The sequence below is a fragment of the Natrix helvetica genome (genome assembly GCF_964273705.1).
Source record: "Natrix helvetica genome assembly, chromosome: 4".
Classification (NCBI taxonomy): Eukaryota; Metazoa; Chordata; class Lepidosauria; order Squamata; family Natricidae; genus Natrix; species Natrix helvetica.
In genome coordinates, this window is record NC_138550.1 from 25,312,997 (window position 1) to 25,334,148 (window position 21,152).

General features: G+C 35.5%; 1 protein-coding gene across 7 annotated transcripts in view; it reads left to right on the forward strand.

The window, feature by feature from the left end:
- FRY (FRY microtubule binding protein) overlaps positions 1-21,152 on the forward strand; it is a 213,096-nt gene that overhangs the window by 101,935 nt on the left and 90,009 nt on the right. For all 7 annotated transcript variants that reach the window (XM_081951786.1, XM_081951780.1, XM_081951782.1 and 4 more), the window contains 12 exons: positions 476-644; positions 1,094-1,186; positions 2,107-2,205; positions 4,207-4,308; positions 8,727-8,830; positions 9,735-9,843; positions 10,318-10,404; positions 11,355-11,526; positions 13,252-13,384; positions 13,990-14,097; positions 17,870-18,125; positions 20,675-20,857. In XM_081951786.1, coding sequence (XP_081807912.1) covers positions 476-644; positions 1,094-1,186; positions 2,107-2,205; positions 4,207-4,308; positions 8,727-8,830; positions 9,735-9,843; positions 10,318-10,404; positions 11,355-11,526; positions 13,252-13,384; positions 13,990-14,097; positions 17,870-18,125; positions 20,675-20,857 — 1,615 coding nt within the window. The remainder of the gene's footprint in view (positions 1-475; positions 645-1,093; positions 1,187-2,106; positions 2,206-4,206; positions 4,309-8,726; positions 8,831-9,734; positions 9,844-10,317; positions 10,405-11,354; positions 11,527-13,251; positions 13,385-13,989; positions 14,098-17,869; positions 18,126-20,674; positions 20,858-21,152) is intronic.

Genomic DNA, 21,152 nt, shown 5'->3' on the forward strand with positions numbered 1-21,152 from the left:
TTCTCCTCCCCAATGAATTGGTAATTACTATACAAACCTATGTTCTAACTTTACCTCTTTTTCATTACAAAGCTAAATTTTGAGAAGGAAAACTTCATAGTTGCGTTTCATGGCCATGGGAGATCTAAAACATTACATTGCACTGTGTATATTTGATTTAGGATGTAATATTGGAGACTTCATTTTCTATGGGTATGATGGTGACTTTTCTTTTCCAGTTGCCATAACATATTTCACAAGTCTTGTGGGAGTTGTAGACTCTTTGGTATTGCAAAAATTTCACATTGTGTAATTGGTTTTATTTATTTAAATGTAGATACTATCCAATTCCAAGACCACTCTGGGTAGCTCACAATTTAAAACAAGTATATAAAATGTAATGCATAATAAAAAAATATAAATATCCATCTTGCTGTCAAATATCTACTTTGAAACAAGCATAATCATAATTTATTTTTGTTTTGTCTGTTTTTAGATTTCCAGCTGTGAAGAAGAAATTTATGGCAGAATTAAAAGAGCTGCGGCATAAGGAGCAGAATCCTTACATGGTTCAAAGCATTATCAGTCTAATCATGGGGATGAAATTCTTCCGTATTAAAATGTACCCTGTGGAAGATTTTGAAGCTTCCCTTCAGTTTATGCAGGTAGCAAAGTTCCATATCAGGAGGAAGTTGTCCTTTTCTTATACAAAGGAACCTCAGTCCTTTATAATGCTTGTTTAGTAACTAATGTCAGGAACATGTGGTTTTTATTTCATAGGATATATAGTAATGAAAACTGGAAAATAAAATTGGCCTATCATAATGACCGAAAAACTATTTTCATTTGATTGCTCATAATGTTTGCTTAATATTTTTCTATTTGGTAGATTATTATTCTCCGTTATTTTGTTGTATTTAATTTGGAGTAAGACCCTCAAATATAGTGGGAGCTCCTTTGACTAAACATTCATAAATTTGCACTGCCTTTTGAATCAAACTCAAGTAAAATGAAGTCAAAAATGCTGCACATTTAACAAAGTAGTAGCTTTGTCAAAAATACAAGTATTCTTGTTTATTTATGAAACTTTATTTTCTATTTTTGTTTATTCCAGGAATGTGCACATTATTTTCTTGAAGTTAAAGACAAAGATATCAAACATGCATTGGCAGGCTTGTTTGTTGAAATTCTTGTCCCAGTAGCTGCTGTAAGTTCTTGTTTGTTTACTAACCCATCACCCATCAACCAAGGCCCTGGCTAGTACACATAGTATCCAACAGGTAGTAATAAGTTAAAATACATAAAACTATCATTTGATGTTAAAGCAGAATTAAAGTAGCATTTTTACCAAAGTTAAATTAATAACAAAAAGTTAAAAATAAACCATTTCAATTGTAGGCTAATTGAAAGGTTTGTGTTTTAAAATCATCTTAAGGGCCAGCATGGACAGCAGTTCTTGTATTGCACTGGGAATTTGACTTGGGGCTTCCACAGTGAAAGTTTGACCCCAAATAGCAAATAGGCAGAGCAGCTTCTGGTGGTTTATGTTAAAAAATGATGGGAATCTTACAATAAGAAGTATTCTGCCAGTGTCCTGGGCCCAAGAGCTGTAAAGGTAGTAAATGACATGTTTCGGTATATCTAGAAACAAATAAACAGCCTATGTTAACATTTCAAAATTAGCATAGTGTGCTCTGTACCGGCAGCAATATTTTGTACCAATAGAAATTTCTGAATAAAACAAGAGTAGCCAAAAAAAGGATGCAAACAGAAATGGTTGGGGGCTAAAAGTATATCTACAGTTGTGTTAGATTATTATTATTTAAGTTATGATGATGGTAACGGGCTGGATTTCACTTCAAGGTTGAGGGTAAAATTCAGATCTTGAATTCCCAAGCTTTATATTGTGTTTAATCTTTCTATCTCATCTTGGACAGATAGTAGATCTATCAGAGTTGCTAGTATTATGATTCCCACAGTGCCTTCCCTTGATTCTGCTTAAATTTATTTTCCCTTGTTCATCTGATGACTGTCTGTAGGCAGCATTCTCTTCTATATGAGTATCCAAGCTGTACATATTAGAAAATCTGAAGTAGAACTTTATTTTATTTTATTCTTCCTCTTCAGGCTGTTAAAAATGAAGTGAATGTTCCCTGTCTGAGGAACTTTGTTGAAAGTCTCTATGATACAACACTCGAACTATCTTCACGAAAGAAGCATTCACTGGTTAGTAATCCTTAATAAACAAGCCAATATGACTTCTGTTAAAATAATAGTTTCTTTTCTTGTTTCTAAGTATAATTATACTTTGTAAGACATTTCATTTTGAAAAGCTATAGAAGAGATGAAGATATGATGCACTGGATCTTAGCATTTCCTTCTTTCATTTGATTATATTACGTTTATGGCTTAATATTCCCAAACATTGGGTTTCTATAAATACCTTTAATATCCTAAGTACAGATACAGGACCTGGTTAGGGATGGAGAGAAGCTTCTACATTCATTAATGGCTCAATAAATGTTGGGCAGCAGTGGTAAATGTTATTTATATTGCTAAGATTAACTTCAATTTTTTAAATAGTTGTTAAAATGTATCAATGAAACTTGCAAATATGAATGTATTTTCTTACAATGACTCGTGTCATTGTAAGAAAATAATTTTGCTGAATGTGAAGAAAGTAAACACTTTTAAGTCTTACTGACATCATTTGGAAAGATTTAGACACACGTGGTTCTCTAACTAGATCATGTCCATTGGCTAGATCAATTGAAAGTGAATGGGACTTTAAGAAAATCAAAGGTATTTTATAATATTTCAATTTACAGTTTAAGTTAAAAGTAGTAGATTTAGTTTTACAATTTACATCAGAATCAGAAGAACACAAGATATTATAAGTACCATAGAGCACCAATCTTCCAGTGATTTCCAGGCAAAACAGAAATGTTTTCTACTAAATTATTATTATGAGACCCTAACCTAAGCATAAGAAGGATAATTGACCTCTATTATTGGGTGGTAGTGAAGATACGATATCATCTGACCTCAACTAATTTTATTTTTGTTCTGTAATTTGTATTTTGAAGGGTTTTTAGATCAATGATCAAAATAACATATTTTATTTGATTTTGATAATAATGATGAAAGATTGTGATTTAAATAGTTCATTTAATACTGAGAGTGTTAAAATCCTACTGAATGTAGTGGACATTCTCCAGAGTACATATAAATCATACTTTGTTTTTCTAGCTTTTAAGCAAAACAAAAGGGGGAAAGGGAAGAAAAAACCCATTAAACTGAAAGTGCAAGGTAGAACATTTGGAAGAGGACAAAAAGTTGGACAAAAAACTACCCAAATATGCATTTTGGATCATCTAGCGTTTCCCTTTGTACTTGACCTGTGAATTGTGGAATCTTTTATTTTTTATTACAATATTTTAATTGAAAAGGAAACTTTAAGAATATTTTAAACTAAAAATAATATAGTTGAAGTGTTGTAGGAAAGTTAGAAATTTCTGTGACCTTATAAGGGACAAGCCATTTCTCTAGGCTATTTCCAATACTAGAGCCAAATTAAATACAGTTCTAAGAAAAAACATTTATTTAGTGGTTCATTATTATATAAAATGGGATGAAAAAAATACCAGCTGTTTGAAGAAGAACTCTAACTGCTTTTATGTCACTACCCTGAATGTGTTTGTTAATTTAGCCATTAAAGCAGAGGGCCACATTAGTCTATATAAATGGTCTATTCTGTGGGAATTCTAATACCTTCATGACAGCAGATTCTTAACATCCAACAAATCTAACTGGTACAATAATTTACAGCTTATTACAATTTATCCTTAGAATGTTACATCATTCTGCACTCTATTGCTGCGTAATGTTAGACCACATTTCAAGTGTTCTGGATAGTGCTAGATAGAAGTATTTTATTATTTAATTGTAAACATATTCCTACTTTTATACAGAATGATCAAAAAACATATTAATTAAGGTTTTAAAAATTGTAAGAGTTATTTTTTATTTAAAAATATTGTTTGAATTCTGAATTCTATAATCATTGTTTATATTGGCAGATGCATTTAATATAAGGCAGGAGAGAGATGGAACTCTAAAGTTTAGTGTGGATCTAATCTCTAATGTTTACTGTGGATCTGTTGATAAATTAGATGTCTCCTTTGTCATCATTCAAATAATATTGTATTTCTTTTGTCTCTTATTTAGGCTTTGTATCCTCTAGTAACATGCCTGCTTTGTGTCAGTCAAAAACAGTTCTTTCTAAATAGATGGCATATTTTTCTCAACAACTGCCTGTCCAATCTCAAAGTTAGTACATCATTTTTTGTTGGCTTTGTAATTAGCTCTGGGTATATGTGTCATGAATCTGCCAATACTACCTGTGCAATCTTATATTCTTAATTTAGTGGCTTCCTTGCAAATCAATGCATGGTTTCCCATATCTCTACTAGTTGTAAAATACACATAGCATACTGACTCAGTCAGGATGCATTTATATGATATAGAACCTATGTCATAATTAAGTACCTTTAAAATAAAATAGAACTAGTGCTTGCAAGTACATTTGTAAATGTAATAAGATTATTATTTTTAAAATAATAAAGTCCACATCTTACATTTAACAAGATGATGAAGATGAAGAATTAATTATAGTTGTTCTCTCCGGTAGATTGAACTGCTTAAAAATACAAATACTAAACAATAAAACAGTTAAAAACATACAACCTTCAGGCAGTCCAGACTAAATATATGGTTATTAAAAAGAAAATATAATTATTTTCTTTAACATCTACTTAATATAATTGTTAAAAATAAAGTGATGACAATCTTTGTACTTTGAAAGGTGAAAAAAGTAAGTCGGATCTACAAAAAATATTGCAATGTAAATGTTCTTGTATCTTCTTCCTCTCAGCCAGGAATATGTTATTTGAATAAACTTCATTTGATTGACCCTCCAATTCATGCTGGGGTTTGCATAGTCCTAAACATATCCCCAGATTAATCTTTTTTAAACAAAGTTTTTCTTTTTCTTTTACGAAAACCTGTCTGCCAATACTACTCCTTGTTTTTCAGAATCACTATTTTAGTTAGAAGACCACCATAAACATTCCAGATATCCCTACTGGTATATTTGAAAACAGAAAAGGTCATATAAGGTGACTGGTGAGTTTTTAACTCACTCTTTCTCCTTTTATTTCATAAATATTTACATGCTGTTTGGATGGCTAATCTCTCCAGCTCTATTAACTGAAATATGGATTTTAATCACAAATAGAGTTATGATTGGTGAGAACCAAAATTTAACAGCCAGGTTTATTATCTTCTCAAGTTTAGCTGGATAAAACACCATTGCTTTAAAACTGTCAGTTGCTTTACTGTAAATAATAACGTTTTCCTATTTCAAAACCTTGCTACCAATTCTTTTGTGTCCTACTGCATAACTACTATCTGGATGTGGTTATTCACTGAATTATATTTAAAATTATTCACTGAAAAGTTGACTCATTTTGCTTAGATTCAATTTGAGTATTTCTGTGGTATTTCTACAAAAGATAGTTGGTTACAAAGCTAAATAGTTGCATTGTTTTTAATTAGAAAAATGTAAAGGAGACTAACAGACCCTTAGCAGAACTTCTGTGGTGTCATAGAACATTTATTGAATCACAGAGTTAAAGAACTGTTTAGGCCTCAGTTCCAATTCCTGCTCAACGCAGGAATCCAAATGAAAGCATCCCCAACAGATTGTTTTCTAACGTCTGCTTAAATACACCCAGTGAAGGAGAACCCAGGTTCTGATAACTGGTTGAACATAATTACAATGAAACCTTCTCTCAACTGGACTCCACATTCTCTCCTGCATCCATGAAAGAGCATTCTAGAGCCTCTATGAAAGAGCAAGAGCATGTCTTGTATTTCAACCAGTATTTTATTATATTACTTCTTCAACTTCTCTTCTGAAAATTAAACATGCTTAGTTCTTTCATCTTTCATCATACAACTTTGTTCCTTGTTTCCTTTCCCCAAACTTTTTCCAGTTTCTCTTTTTTTCAAGTGTGTTATCTGGGCACACTTATGGTGAAGTCTGATTAATCTATCATAGTTGCATATAATAGCATCATAACATGATACACAATATACTGCAATATATTATTCTCTTAATGCATTTTACTAAATCATATGGTTCACTGAAATGCAATAGCCTGAGTTCATACAATACATTAGGCTATAAATCTTGGTTTACAAATAACAATTACTAGGTTCATAGGTTCATATGCTAAAACAAAATCAAAACATTTTATTATGATTTAGCAAGTTCAATAAACCCAGCCTGTGTAATTTGCAAAATCAAGTAATTGTTCTTGGCTTTTTGTTGGCACTATCTCACACTTCATGACCATTGTGATCTGCTATTTGTAATGTGCATCCTCTAGTTAATGTTATAAAACTGTATATAAAAATATTATGAAACATAAAAGCTGACAGATTGGATAAATTACTTTGTAAAAGGTAGACCCTATTTTCTTTGTTAAAACCATTTCAATTAAATATGAAGTAAGTTTCACCTGTCATTTTAAAGTGATGTTTTGAATGTTAACATTGACTTTTTTGTGAAAGTCATATACCAGTTATATGCTTGAGATATGAAATATTCACATCTTGCCATTTTTCTATTAAAAAATCTGTCTTCAAGTCAGTATTCTCAGCTGACTTTAAAAGGACACTCCAGCTGTTGTGTTTGTGTAGCAGATTATTTGGCTTCTAGCATGCTTTAGAATTACAGTAGATGCTTGACTTTGCTGACAAAACAAAGCTGAAGATATATCTATCCATTCAAAACTTAAAAGTCATCACCGATAAGAATATTTCTGATTCCAAAGGGTGAGAAGTCTTCTGCACTTTTAAGAAAAATAGACAAGACATGTTCAACTTACCCATTGCTATATTGAAAAAATAGTGTTCTTTCTCAAATCTGTTGAATTCAAGCATCTACTGTATTTTTCGGAGTATAAGACACATCGGAATGTAACACGCACCAAGATTTTGAAGAGGCAAATTAAAAAAAGTTTTTGCACTGCAGACCTCCCCAAAACAGTCCATTTTTTGCGAAAACGGGTCCATTTTTCATCAAAAAAGGGCATGCATAGCCTTTAGGAGGCTTATAGAGTGCTCCTGAGGGCTGGAGGGGCAAAAACAAGCAAAATATGGCCCATTTGTCCCTCATTTCTGCCTTCCCCAGCCCTCAGGAGCACTCTGGAAGCCACCTAAAGGCTACGCACAGCCATTTTGGTGAAGGGGGCAGGGTTTTGGGAGGCCAAAAATGCTGTATTCAGTGTATAAGACACACCCAGATTTTCACCCTCTTTTTTGAGGGAAAAAGGTGGGTCTTATATTCCAAAAAATACAGTATATTTCAAACTAGAAGCATCATAATTTTAAATATCTTAAATGTTTGCTCTCGATTTCGCTCTCTCTTACAGAGACAGATATCCATGCATTACTTTTCTAAAATTTAATTGATATGAAAAAAGCACATGTATTGTTTATGTTATATTGCTATCTTTCCCTCTGTGATAATAGCATTATTTTACTTATCATCCAAATTTTAGCAATTCTCCAGGTTTACAATTTATAGTTGCAGCCTTACAATTTGTCAGCATTCATAATATTACTTTCTTTTCATCATGTTTCTCCTTGTACTCAAACATTTACAGCATTAGCTTCAGTTTCAGTTTTCAAAATTTCATTACCATATATTTTATAATATGTAATACATATATTATAATCCATTCTATACCATACATTTTGATCCTTTATTTCATTATCTTACTTTTTCTTTTGTGCATGTATATTCCTCATCTGCACTCCACAAAATCACTTCATTCAGATCTGTTACATACTTCTCATTTTTCCCAATTCCACAAAAATGCAGCATGCTGTATCTAATTCTTTCTCTCTAATATAATTACTTAGCTCAGATTGTTTATGCCCTGAGAACGTAGCCCAAATACTTTGGCTCTCATATCATTCTTGGCATAAAGTCTACTATCTAATTTTTCCCCCTTTTCTTCCAGGAACACAAACAAGGCCATAATCCATATTTTGTAGATTTGTCAGTCTTAATAGTCCTCATAAGTTTATTACAAATAAAATTTCCAGGTTCCATGAATAAAAATGTAGGTGCCTTAAGATTTAGCCGCTATACTCTGTTTCCCCGAAAATAAGACCTCCCCGGATAATAAGCCCAATCAGGCTTTTAAGTGCACATGCTAAAATAAGCCATCCCCCCAAAATAAGCCCTCCCCTAAAATATTTAAACACATGTGCAGCATAGAGTTTCATATATGCGTTTCTGGAGAGGAAAAGGGGGGACATGCCTCATGCGCTCCATATGCACCTGCCATCCATGCGGAATGGCCTTGCGGAGATCGCTCCCACAAACCCTAGCTACCTTGCCCCTTCTATTAGTGACAGCCACAAAAAGAAGGGTAGGCCCAGTGACGCTATGGCTGGCAAGAGTGTGCCAGAAACAGACAGAACTTCCGGCCCTCTCTGTTCCATGGATTGTGGGCTGCAATTAAGGGGCCTCCTGTACCTCAAAAATAATGAACTTCCTGAAAATAAGGCCAAGCGCTTATTTTGGGGGTCAAAAGAAAATAAGACTCGGGGAAAGATGGTATGAAATATAAATCAAGATTACAGTATTTTCATGATTATTATTTTTTTAGAACAAAGATCCAAAAATGGCTCGAGTTGCACTGGAATCTCTCTACAGATTGCTATGGGTTTATATGATTAGAATCAAATGTGAAAGCAATACAACTACCCAAAGGTATTGTTATATATTCATATTTAATTTCAATGTGATTTTTCTCATAAAATGAGTAAATCACTGAACTACCTTCAGAATAATCCAAGGGTATAATTAGTGCCATAAAATGCAAAGGAAGAAATAAAAGATCTTAGTTACATTTATATTCTGGGCATATTTGTGGGTTATAGTCTGGTAAATACACATTTACATTATGGAATTATCCTTTTATTTAACCGCATTTGCTGTGCCGTCAGTATTACAGTATGTTCGTGATACAGGAACTCTCTTCTTGACTCCATTTTAGCAAATTTTAGAATGCACTAGGCAGAACGACACGCTGTCTTTTAATCTAGATAATTTAAAGATGATTAGGGGACTGGAGACTAAAACATATGAAGAACGGTTGCAGGAACTGGTACGTCTAGTTTAATGAAAAGAAAGACTAGGGGAGACATGATAGCAGTGTTCCAATATCTCAGGGGTTGCCACAAAGAGGAGGGAGTCAAACTATTCTCCAAGGCACCTGAAGGCAGAACTAGAAGCAATGGGTGGAAATTAATCAAGGAGAGAAGCAACTTAGAACTGAGGAGAAACTTCCTGACAATTAGAACAATTAATCAGTGGAACAGCTTGCCTCCAGATGTTGTGAATGCCCCAACACTGGAAGTCTTTAAGATGTTGGATAGCCATTTGTTTGAAACGGTGTAGGGTTTCCTGCCTAGGCAGTGGGTTGGACTAGAAGACCTCCAAGGTCCCTTCCAACTCTGCTATTGTATTGTAATCTGGAACAAAATATTTGTCCATTATTAGCATTTTTCCTGTAGGATTTTTCTAAATTATTTTCAAAAGTTTGATTGAAGTAGCACAAAGCTATGTTGCAAGAAATAAACTTGTCCCAATGTTTGTTTTTTAAATTTTACAGTCGGCTTATAACAATCATCACAACCCTTTTTCCAAAAGGTTCCCGAGGTGTGGTACCGCGAGACATGCCTCTGAACATTTTTGTGAAAATTATACAGTTTATTGCACAGGTTTGAAAAACTTTTATGCTTTTTAAATGATGGAATGTTTTATTGATAGGTTTTACATTGTGTTTCTACTTTACATGTCTGAGTTTTGCTTCTTTAGTTATAATGTGCTTAAATAGTCAGTTTCAGCTTTCAGTTGGAAGAATTATAGAAAAGTCTCACATTGAAAACTGCACTAAATTCTGGTAATGGATTGAATATGTCTCAATTATATCATCTCACATCTATCAGGATAAGGTATTTAAGTTCTACATAGGATACATTACAATTAGGCTGCTTTCTTCTGCTTTACAATTTCCTAGATAAGCAGCAATCTCTATTCATTGCTTATGCAGAAAGTCTTGTTATAAATATGGTCTTGTTAAAATAAGTTGGAATTCTATGTTGATTTAAAACTCTGATCATTCCACTCAGATTTATATTAGAGATGCAACCAATGTTATTGTATGTTCATATGCAATATATATTTTGCTACAGGAACGTTTGGATTTTGCAATGAAAGAAATCATTTTTGATTTCCTTTGTGTTGGAAAGCCAGCAAAAGCATTTAGTCTAAACCCAGAGGTAAGGTATTATTATTATTATTATTTTTCCAGATTTTAACAAAAAGTATTATGTGTTTTTAAGAGAAAAGCAAAGAAAGTGGGTCAGGGTTATCTGGTGCTCTTTATTTTGGCATAAGGGATCAATTCTCATCTGTATCATTCATCAAGTCTTTAATTGCTCTTTAACACTAACGAAGCACATGTTTTTATAGTGCTCTACATAGATAGAAAAATTCCATGTAGTTCGTAAAAATGTATTTTATAAATTTATATGACTCCCCATCGTAAACAGATAATTTTGGATGGCTATTGGTGGATATACCAATAAAAACAGTTTAAATACAATTAAAAGCAGATATAATAAATAACAAAATGCAAAAGCTGAGGAGTTTCACACATTATTCTTCATCACAGACTTGCCTAAGTGTGTTAGCGTCTGAAATCACTTCAGCCTTAACACGTGAGGCAGCAATGGGGTTTTGCAACCTTCCAGTAAACAAACAGGATTGGGGCTATCCAGATCTCCATGAGAGATTGTTCCCTAGGGTAGGCATTTCAGTAGAGAAGACTTGTCTCCTTGATTATGTTGTATTGAGAAAACTAGAGAAAAAGCAACAGTTTGGCATATTTGCTAAGTGTAGCACATTTTTAAATATTATTTAAATATTATGTATCTATTATACTTCTAGTTTCTTGAGTAACTAGTTGGAAACCTAAAATTACTGACTTGACACCCCACTATTTGAGACAACCATTGTCATGTTACTGTAGTCTTATTAGTCCTCTTTAATTCTCACTGGAATCTAAATTCACATGTGGAACGTGTTCTTTGGAATCTTTTGGAGATACTACATTGATCTCCAGCTATTTTCAGTGTAATCTCTTCAGGTCAGGTGAGAGTAAAGAATGCATCAGTGCTAACCACATGATTGTTATTTTGCTTTCATCATCCATCCATCAAATTTGCAGAGAATGAATATTGGTCTGAGAGCTTTCTTGGTCATTGCGGATAGCTTGCAGCAAAAAGATGGAGAGCCTCCAATGCCTGTTACTGGTGCTGTACTGCCTTCAGGAAACACCCTACGAGTGAAGAAAACTTACTTGAGCAAAACTCTCACAGAGGAGGAAGCTAAAATGATAGGCAAGTATCAGACATGTCTTCTGCCTGTTCACAAATGTGTATGACAGCTTGACCCTAATTTTACCCACATTGCTAGCCCTGAGACTTCATTTCACTGTTAAACTGAGTATATCCAAATGCTTCTTTTGGAGAATGCAGCTTGAGGGAAGTTGAATCACAGTTTGGTTGCCTGGGGACAATTTCTAGTTGCCAGGAGCAACCAAAAATTATGCAAATACTATAGTGACATAATGTATAATCCATTTATTATGGTGTACTGTTTATTTATTTATTTTTGTATTAAATTTTCCCAGAATTTAACTCTGGCAGAATAGGACTAGTAATTATTAATCTATATAATCAAAATAGGAATCACATGGAAAAACTGTTCATAATGTGATATTCACATTGTTAATATTGAGTTATAACTACTGGGAAAAACAAAGCGGTATTCTAAAAGAAAGATTTGTCAATGGCCATTTGTTAGACTTAGTTGTAGTGTCAGTCATTTGCTAGTATTTGTCTTGAATGTAAATACAAGAAAAGGATAGTTGTAAATCCATTATCTCATTACAGCATGCTGATAGAAATTCCACTTTTAAGTTTATAGGCATTATTAAAGAGATGATCATGCACCGGCCCATAAGTTTGATTCAATATCGCTGTTAGAAATGTTTTTCTATTTAGAGCTTATTGAACAATCAGTTGAGACAACTAATCCTAAAAGTCCTTAAAAGTCCTATGCTTACTCATATAATACAAAGCAAAGCAATGTTACTCTAAGAATCTTATATGATTCTATTTAGAGTTTTATAATTTAAAAGAAGCTTAGGGTATAGAGCTCTTTGTTCTAAATTTGAACATCTGCCTTTGTATCCCTATACGTTTAGCTTATAAGTTAATGGTATTGATTCTATCCTAAATGCCATAGTTTGGGAAAATCTATGAGGAGACCTGAAATTCCCATTTTTCTACCAGAACTCTTGGATTCAGCTGTCCCAATGCAATTCAGCATTTTCTGGGATTTATTCTAATCTCAAAAAAATTAATCAGGGAATTCATGAGATAGATTTAAGTAAGCAAAATCATACTCCCAGTACCTGGAATATTCTTTTTTTAAAAAAAAGCTTTACTGTAACTTTCTAGTCTGCCTAACAATCACATAAGGATCTATTGCTTTAGCACCCTCATTTTAATATAATGTCACCAGATACTAATGTCATAATCTGCATGTAAGTTCCTTTTCTGCATTTCACTTACCTATCAGGGAATGATTTTTTTTAATTTCTATTTTCTTTATTTGGTTCATTAATATTTAAGTCCAAATTAAATTGTCAGGTAGAACATCTTTTATTACAAATCAAAATAATCAATTGTTAGTGATAACACCTAAAATGTATATGTTTATAATTTTTTCTGCAATTTTAGACATACATTTGAAGGCTTCTTTAAGGGTACACAGCTGATTGTTCTCAATTTAAATTTAAATCTGCCTTTGTATGAGCCACGGTGGTGCAGTAAGTAGTTAGAGTGCAGTACTGTGGGCGACTTCTGCCTGCAATTTGGCAGTTCAAATCTCACCAGGCTCAAGGATGACTCAGCCTTCCATCCTTCTGAGGTGGATAAAATGAGGACCCAAATTGTTGGGGGCAATATGCTGATTCTGTAAACTGCTTAGAGAGGGCTGTAAAGCACTGTAAAGCAGTATATAAGTCTAAGTGTTATTGCTATTGTATGTTTTTCTAGGCATGTCAATGTATTATTCTCAAGTAAGAAAAGCTGTAGACAACATACTGCGACATCTTGATAAAGAAGTTGGGCGGTGCATGATGCTCACAAATATACAAATGTTAAACAAAGAACCTGAAGATATGATCACGTAAGTCTTAAATGATAATTGATATTGAGCTAGATTTATTATAGCTAATGACTTTTTTTTTTTTAAGGCAAAACCTTATCTAAACAGGGAGACTTCTGGGAGTTGTGGTCCACACATCTTCAAGCTGCCAAGATTGAGAAACATAGACAATAAATTCCAGAATTGTAGTTAATCATAGCCTTTCTTTATGATACTTTAAAAACAGTAGTGGAATTAGTATATCCTTTGTGATCCTGCAAAATTACTTTTTTCATCATATCTCTGATTTAGATCTTATTTGAGTTTTGAGACAAATTGACCTTAGCAATAGAATGGTGCCACAATGCTTTTGCTAGACTGTATTAATTTATAAATAATTACTGCCATTTTTGGGGAGAATGATTAATAAGAGATATATATCATTTTACTATTGTATATATCGGGCACCCCGCGGGCTGGGTGCATCACGGGCAGGCAATGCCCACCCCAGCTCCACAAAGGGGAAAAACATCATGAACCTTCACGTGATGGCAACATGACATCACAAGTTTGATACCCGTGGTTTATATATTTCTTTCCTCTGTCTGGTATGAAAAAGTGATTAATACATTTCATATTCTTTTCAGAGGTGAAAGAAAACCAAAAATTGACCTTTTCAGGACTTGTGTTGCTGCTATTCCACGACTCCTTCCTGATGGGATGTCTAAATTAGAGCTGATTGACTTGCTATCAAGGTAAATTGTATACATATTAAAGAATTTTTAGAGGCAAAAATGACATTGCTGATCAACTTATGGAGCTATAATAGGATTCTGTTGCATCTTGGAATGTAGCATCCTTGGAAGGAGCATTGGAAAATGTTTTGTGTGCTGCTGGACCTGCTGGCAATTCCATAAATCACTTTTTTTTAAAATCTCACTGTAACTGCTGAAGCCAACCATGCCTTCCTGAGAAAAAATACAGCTGCTCTAAGGGATTATGAAGAGCTAGCAAGCAGCTTAGGCTTCTGTGTGAAAATAACAAACACACACAAAAAAATTGTCTTCCAATTTCTAAAATTTACCCTTACTGATTAACACACCTCACATCTAAGTGACCTTACAAGCATAACAATATTCGGTTTAAATCTGAGATTTTAATGTTACTCAATGTACGTGGCTTTCGGTAGCCAAGCAAAATTATTGCTAAATTTAAAACATAGCATTGAACCCATCAAACAGGCTTCAAGTGTCTACCCACATAAATTTGCCAATTTAAGGTTCAGATCACCCTTCTATTTACCAGTGTCACCATTCCCTGTATTTCTTGTTCGTCTGGGGCTTAGAAAGTAATAATTGCAAATAATGTTAAGAAACTAGCAGGCCCCAGTATTGATGGTGGGCTGCATTTGCCTTAGTTTTGAAGGTTAGTGGAAATGTATACTTACTTGTTGCTATTATTGTGCACGCTTTGAATAACTTCAAAGCAGTTGTTTTTTAAAACATTGTTAGATTAAGATGTTTGCTTAAGAATAAACTGTGTTCATGTCAAACATTGTGATGTTGACCTCCTAATTTCCTTCTTCATATTTCAAAAATTAGCATTTCAATACAGATTTTATAGTGCTACTCACAGTTAAATATTAAACACCCTATGCATAGAATCTACACCTTTTGAAATTCTTCAGAAAGGAATTTGTACATATACAACAGAATGACAAAATGACTGTCATGATGCAAGAGCCACACTATGCGTTCTTGCATGTGATTCAAGTACAAAAATGGATGTCACTATGTATGTGTCATAATTTGCCACACCTTTGTATACAAACAGCCGAGGAAAATTCTAAGGCATGTGTCAAATGTCAAATCGGTTGCTCCGGTTCATTCCAAATTCTCATTGTGATATTATATTACCAAACTACAGGACAAGAAACAAACACTATTCTTTTTTAAAATATTATTGCTGGAATAAACTCAAACTGTGAACCAGATGACAAATATTGCCATTATTGTTTATATACAGACAACCAACAATTGCTATTCTGAGTTCCTCTTCCTAACTCATTTTGTATCAACCTTATTTAGTTTATTTGAGTAAAATAAAGCTAGTATGCAAATTCAGTTTTTTTAATTACTCTTCCTCCAGTACCTGTCTTCACATGCATCTTCTAGAATAGGAGACCTACGTGCAGTGTGGTATTTTTATACTTGTTTCAACTTTTGAATATAGACAAAATGATGCCTGACTATGTTTTCTACTCTAATTCATACAGTTCCTTGCTTTTTGGCCATCCTGGCAGGGACGTGCGGTCAGGGGAGGCAAGGGAGGCAGAGCCTCACCTCTCTTCATGAAATAATAGTATATAATATTATATACTATATATATATATATATATATATATATATATATATATATATATATATATATATAAAATATTATAATATTATATATATCCGGCCGGCCGTGCCCGAGAGCTGCGGAAGCAAAAATGTTGTCGGCGCTCCCGGATGACGAAGGCACGAAAGCGACTGGGTTTCGTGCCTTCGTCATCCACGAGCGCCGACAACATTTCTGCCTCCGCCCTCTGAAGCTCCCGGGCGCGCCCGGACGGAGGTAGCCAGAATGGTGCCAAGGCAGTCCGGCGGGCGAGCGACCGAGGATCAGGCTGCCTCGCTCGCTCTTTCGTCTGCCCAGACCGCCTCGGCGTCGCTGTGGCTACATCCATCCGGCCGCGCCCGGGAGCTGCGGAGGGCGGAGGCAGAAATGTCGGCGCTCCCGGATGACGAAGGCACAAAAGCGACTGTATGCAGTCGCGAGGAGCGCGCAAAGTCCAGCAGAGGCAGGAAGGTTCTCGTCGTTCCCCAGTCGCTTTTGAGGACTGCGGAGCGCGAGCCGGCGGAGCACGCTCAGGAAGGCGGGGAATGGGATCACGTGTGCTGGAGGCTGAGGCAGCCTGAGCCTCCAGCACACATGGTCCCATTCCCCGCCTTCCTGATGATGTCACCAGCTTCACCAGCCATAAACCTCACCGCACGTCACTGCATCCTGGTGATCAGAGTTAGTAAGAGTTAAAATTCAGGATATCTGGAAAGTACTAAATGACCTGCTCTGCATTAGGAGATTACAATATTGTTGACTGAAAAGCCAGGAAACATTTTGCTTCTAGCTCCAAACATAACAAGGACAATGCCCTTCATTTCTTTAAAAATGCCTTACCAACTTTATAAAACTTTATATAGCAATATGCAGCTTATTTTAAAGTATTCACTATTCTTTCCTCTGGTAATTTAATTTAATTGAAATGAAATTGGATCCTGGCTCTACCAGCTCATTCCTAGTACTCTTTTTATAATATCATATATCAGAACTATCACAGAGTGTCTGAATGCAGACAACTGCAAGATATTTGGCATTTATGAAATAGAAACAAACCAGAGCTTCCCAATTCTTTTCATACTTTAGATTAGGGGGGAAATTATAGCTTAGATATAGTAGTTTACATATATCTTGAAAATTAAAGTTTCAAAATTAATCAGGACATAATTGTAATAAATTGTAAGAAATGGAGCAAATATTAGTACTTTTTAAATTAGGCTTGAATGGTAGCTTTCTTGAAAGTCTGCTTGTTATGAAGATTTTAGATGATAGATAGATAGATAGATAGATAGATAGATAGATAGATAGATAGATAGATAGATGATAGATAGCTTGGTAATTTTGTTGAAATTGGAATATTAAGAATGCTGTGTGTGCCTTGTTTGCAGGGAGGCGGTGGCTCAATGGCTAAGACGCTGAGCTTGTCGATCAGAAAGGTTGGCAGTTTGGCAGTTCGAATCCCTAGCACTGCATAATGGAGTGAACTCCCGTTACTTGTCCCAGCTTCTGCTGGGACAAGTAACGGAAAGCATGTAAAAAATGCAAGTAGAAAAATAGGAACCAACTTCAAAAGCATGTTCAAAAGAATGTAAAAAATGTATGTAGAAAAATAGAAACTACCTTTGGTGGGAAGGTAACAGCATTCTGTGTGCCTTCAGCGTTTAGTCATGCTGGCCACATGACCACAGAGATGTCTTCAGACAGTGCTGGCTCTTCCGCTTTGAAACGAAGATGAGCACTGCCCCTAGAGTCAGGAACGACTAGCACATATGTGCGAGGGAACCTTTACCTTCACCTTGTGCCTTGAACTTTACTGTTTTGTTTTGAAAATAGAAATATCTATCATTTATCTGAACTAAACTTCAATTGAAACAAGATTAATTTTACGATATTATTTGCATTGTATTTTACTTTAAAATTAAACACTTTCTGATAAGTTATTTCAAAAAAAGTTTAACATATAAACTTACTCAAATCTGCTCAGAAACAAATTCTATTATATGTTGTTGTTATTAGAGATACTAAACTATGTTGACTGAGAAAAAATGTTTAACAGTAGTGGTTTGTAGATCTAAATGAGTAGCTGTGATTATTTTTTCTATAGAAGTTCCCCATAATGTGTCATTTCCCTTTTTTTATTTTACATAGGCTTTCTATACATATGGATGATGAACTTCGGCACATTGCTCAAAATTCACTTCAGGGTCTACTAGTTGATTTTGTTGATTGGCGAGAAGATGTTCTTTTTGGTTTCACAAATTTTTTGTTGCGTGAAGTGAATGATGCGCATAATAACCTCTTGGACACATCTTTAAAATTATTGTTACAGTTGCTAACACAATGGAAGCTTACAATACACACTTCTGGGAAGACCAGCGAACAGACAAAAGTCCGATCTTCAGAAGTAAGATTCTAAAAGTAAAGATAACGCTGCCTTCTTAACACGTTCTTTCACTTTACGGAATTGGAGTACCCATTCTAAATTTGGCAGACCTGTTTTTTCAGCAAGTATAGTAGCCTCCTACCATGTTTCCCCGAAATTACGACGTGTCCTGATAATAAGACCATGCCATATTTTTCCTGTGGGCAAAAATATACACCCCCCCAATAATAAGCCCCCTGGACAACACCCCCCTGCCAACCAGGCAGAGCGCCACTCACCAATCTAGCGATATCCCGAAGGCGCAAAGCCGCAGGAACTGGGGGGTGGGGAGCGTAAAGGTGCTCACATTTCTTGACGCCTTTGGGATACCGCTAGGCCTGGCAATGGCCCTTTCCAGCCGGGCAGAGCGCCACTCACCAGCCCAGTAATATCCCAAAGGCGCTAAGCCGCGTGGCGCTCTGCCCAGCTGGAAAGAGAGGTTGCGCGAGCACTTGTTCTGCCTTCAGCTCGTGTGCCTCCCTGCCTCACCATGCCCAACTCTCCCTGCAGGGTTGGGCCAGAGCGCCACTGCCACCCTGCTGCCGCCGCCGCCATGCTCCGAGCATAACCGGCTTCCAAGCTCCAGTTATGCTCGGAGCATGGCGGCGGTGGCGACAGCGGGGCGGTGGCAGTAGTGGGGTAGTGGAACCCTGGCCCAGCCCTGCAGGGAGAGTTGAGCATGATGAGGCAGGGAGGCACGCGAGCTGGAGGCAGAACAAGTGCTCGCGCAATCTCTCTTTCCAGTCAGGCAGAGCGCCACGTGGCTTAGCACCTTTGGGATATTACTGGGTTGGTGAGTGGTGCTCTGCCTGGCTGGAAAGGGGTGTTGCCGGGCAGCTGCTCATGAGCGTAGTCACCTCATGGTGGCTTTGTTGCGCTGTTGTGACAGCGCAACACAGCCGTTTGCCCCTGAGGCTGTGCCCGGCTCTTCAGGCACCTGCTCGCAAGAGAGCAGACACCCGGCAACCCCAAACCAATAAGCCCCCCCCGATAATAAGGCCCAAGCAAAAAAAAATTGGGGGGAAATAAGACCCTGCCTTATTTTCGGGGAAACACGGTACATACATACTTTCTAGGGAACAAGTCCAAATTTCATGTAGAATTCCAACCTCCCTGAGAATAATGTCTACAAATTTCATCACCATATAAAAAGGACAGGAAAGGTGCTTGAAGCAGTCAATTTGTGACCAAGCTAAGATATGCTCAAATCCTACTAACAGCTAAATGAAAGAAAAAAAGACTTCATATCATATGTATCTAACATGGGAGGAAATATCTATTCCATATTTTATAACTATACTATGATACGCACACGAAGGATGCCATCGTATTTATATTTAATAATTATATATTTTAATATAATTAATGAACCTCATGCTTCCCATACATTGTTCATAATAGTTAACTACAAAAGGACCTTATTGTGTATCAATAGAACAAGAAAGAGCCCAGTGGTGGGATTTAGCCAATTCTCACCTATTCGGGTCTACCAGTTGTTAACTTTCTAAGCAGTTTGGAGAACTGGTTGTTGGAGGAAATCTCATTTTGTTTTATTTTTCCACTTTACAGGGCTAATCCTGTAAGGAAGGAAGGAAGGAAACATTCTGGTGTTGTTTCTAACCTAATCTTTATTGCTCTGCATTTCCTTGGAATTTCTATTTCTGTTTAAATAATATTACCACAAATAAGCTTAAGAGCGAGAAAAACAGAAAAATGTTTTACCAAAAGATTATAAAGAAATGTTTTATAAATAGATTATAAGATTGTACCCTCAAATGCTTCAATAAATTGACCTTGTTTTCTTCCAGTTAATTCCTTCTGCAATTATATATATTTGTCCCAACCCTGCTTTGTTCAACCAGTAAGAGGTTTCTTACTGAGTCTTTGTGTTGTTTATTGTTTGGATTTTGCTTTTCAAATCTGTAATAGATTATGCTACATATCCTGAAATTGATTGGATTGGATAGCATCTCTATAATAGTAATTATTTTGCAGAAGAAGAATTAGCCCAATTAGATGAAGTGCATGATTTGGCCATTTACTGTATGTAATTCAAAATTATATTAAAATTTCAGAACTATGGATGATGGGCTTTGAATATTGGTTTTCCCATGCTATACACCTGCTTTAAAGATGTCTGGCATGGAAATCTAGCTTCTCTTTTTATCCTAATTGTAATTTTAAATAGTAGCAGGGAGCAGATATCAATTTTTTGTTGTTGTGAAAATCCAATTATGGCTGATATCAAATGTCAGACAGTTAATGTTACTTACACATACTGTGCACCACAGGGTAATCAAATCAAAATCTTTATTACAGCCATAGACCAGTATAACACAGGGTAATGCTTTTGAAGAATAACAATGAAAAGTAGTTATTACTTCAGTGAACAGGGAAACATACAAGTCAGCGCCTTTTTGTTTCCATTTCAAATTTTACAGTTCAAATTATATATTTTTCTATATTAGAACAGTCTAAAGACTAAAACTTGAAATATATTTGGATGAGTTAATAAATGCTTTATATTGCAGCTGATAGCAAATGGATCCAGTCAAAGGACCCAGACTGAGCGAAGTTCTTATTCAAATGTACTGCATGCTGTTGAAGGTTTTGCACTGGTATTACTCTGCAGTTTCCAAGTTGCCACACGTAAACTGGCAGTTTTGATTCTCAGAGAGGTCCGTGCTTTATTTCATGCACTCGGACAAGCAGAGGTATGGCTTTCTTGACTGTATCATGACTTTCACTTTCCCCAACAATGAAATTTCGCTTTTATCAGTTCGGGCTGAAATTTAGTGCAAGTTTACTTAAAAATTAACCCCTACCAAGATCAATAACCAATACATTTCCCTTAGTTTTCACCACTGTTGTGGATGTGAGAGTTAGTGCCAAATCAGCTATGACAGCAAAAGATATGTGATTTATATTTAGAGTTCTAAAAATATAAACTGTGGCTACAGAAAGTTGAGATTAGGACCACATGGCAGGGCAAGAAGGTTAGTTGTTTCT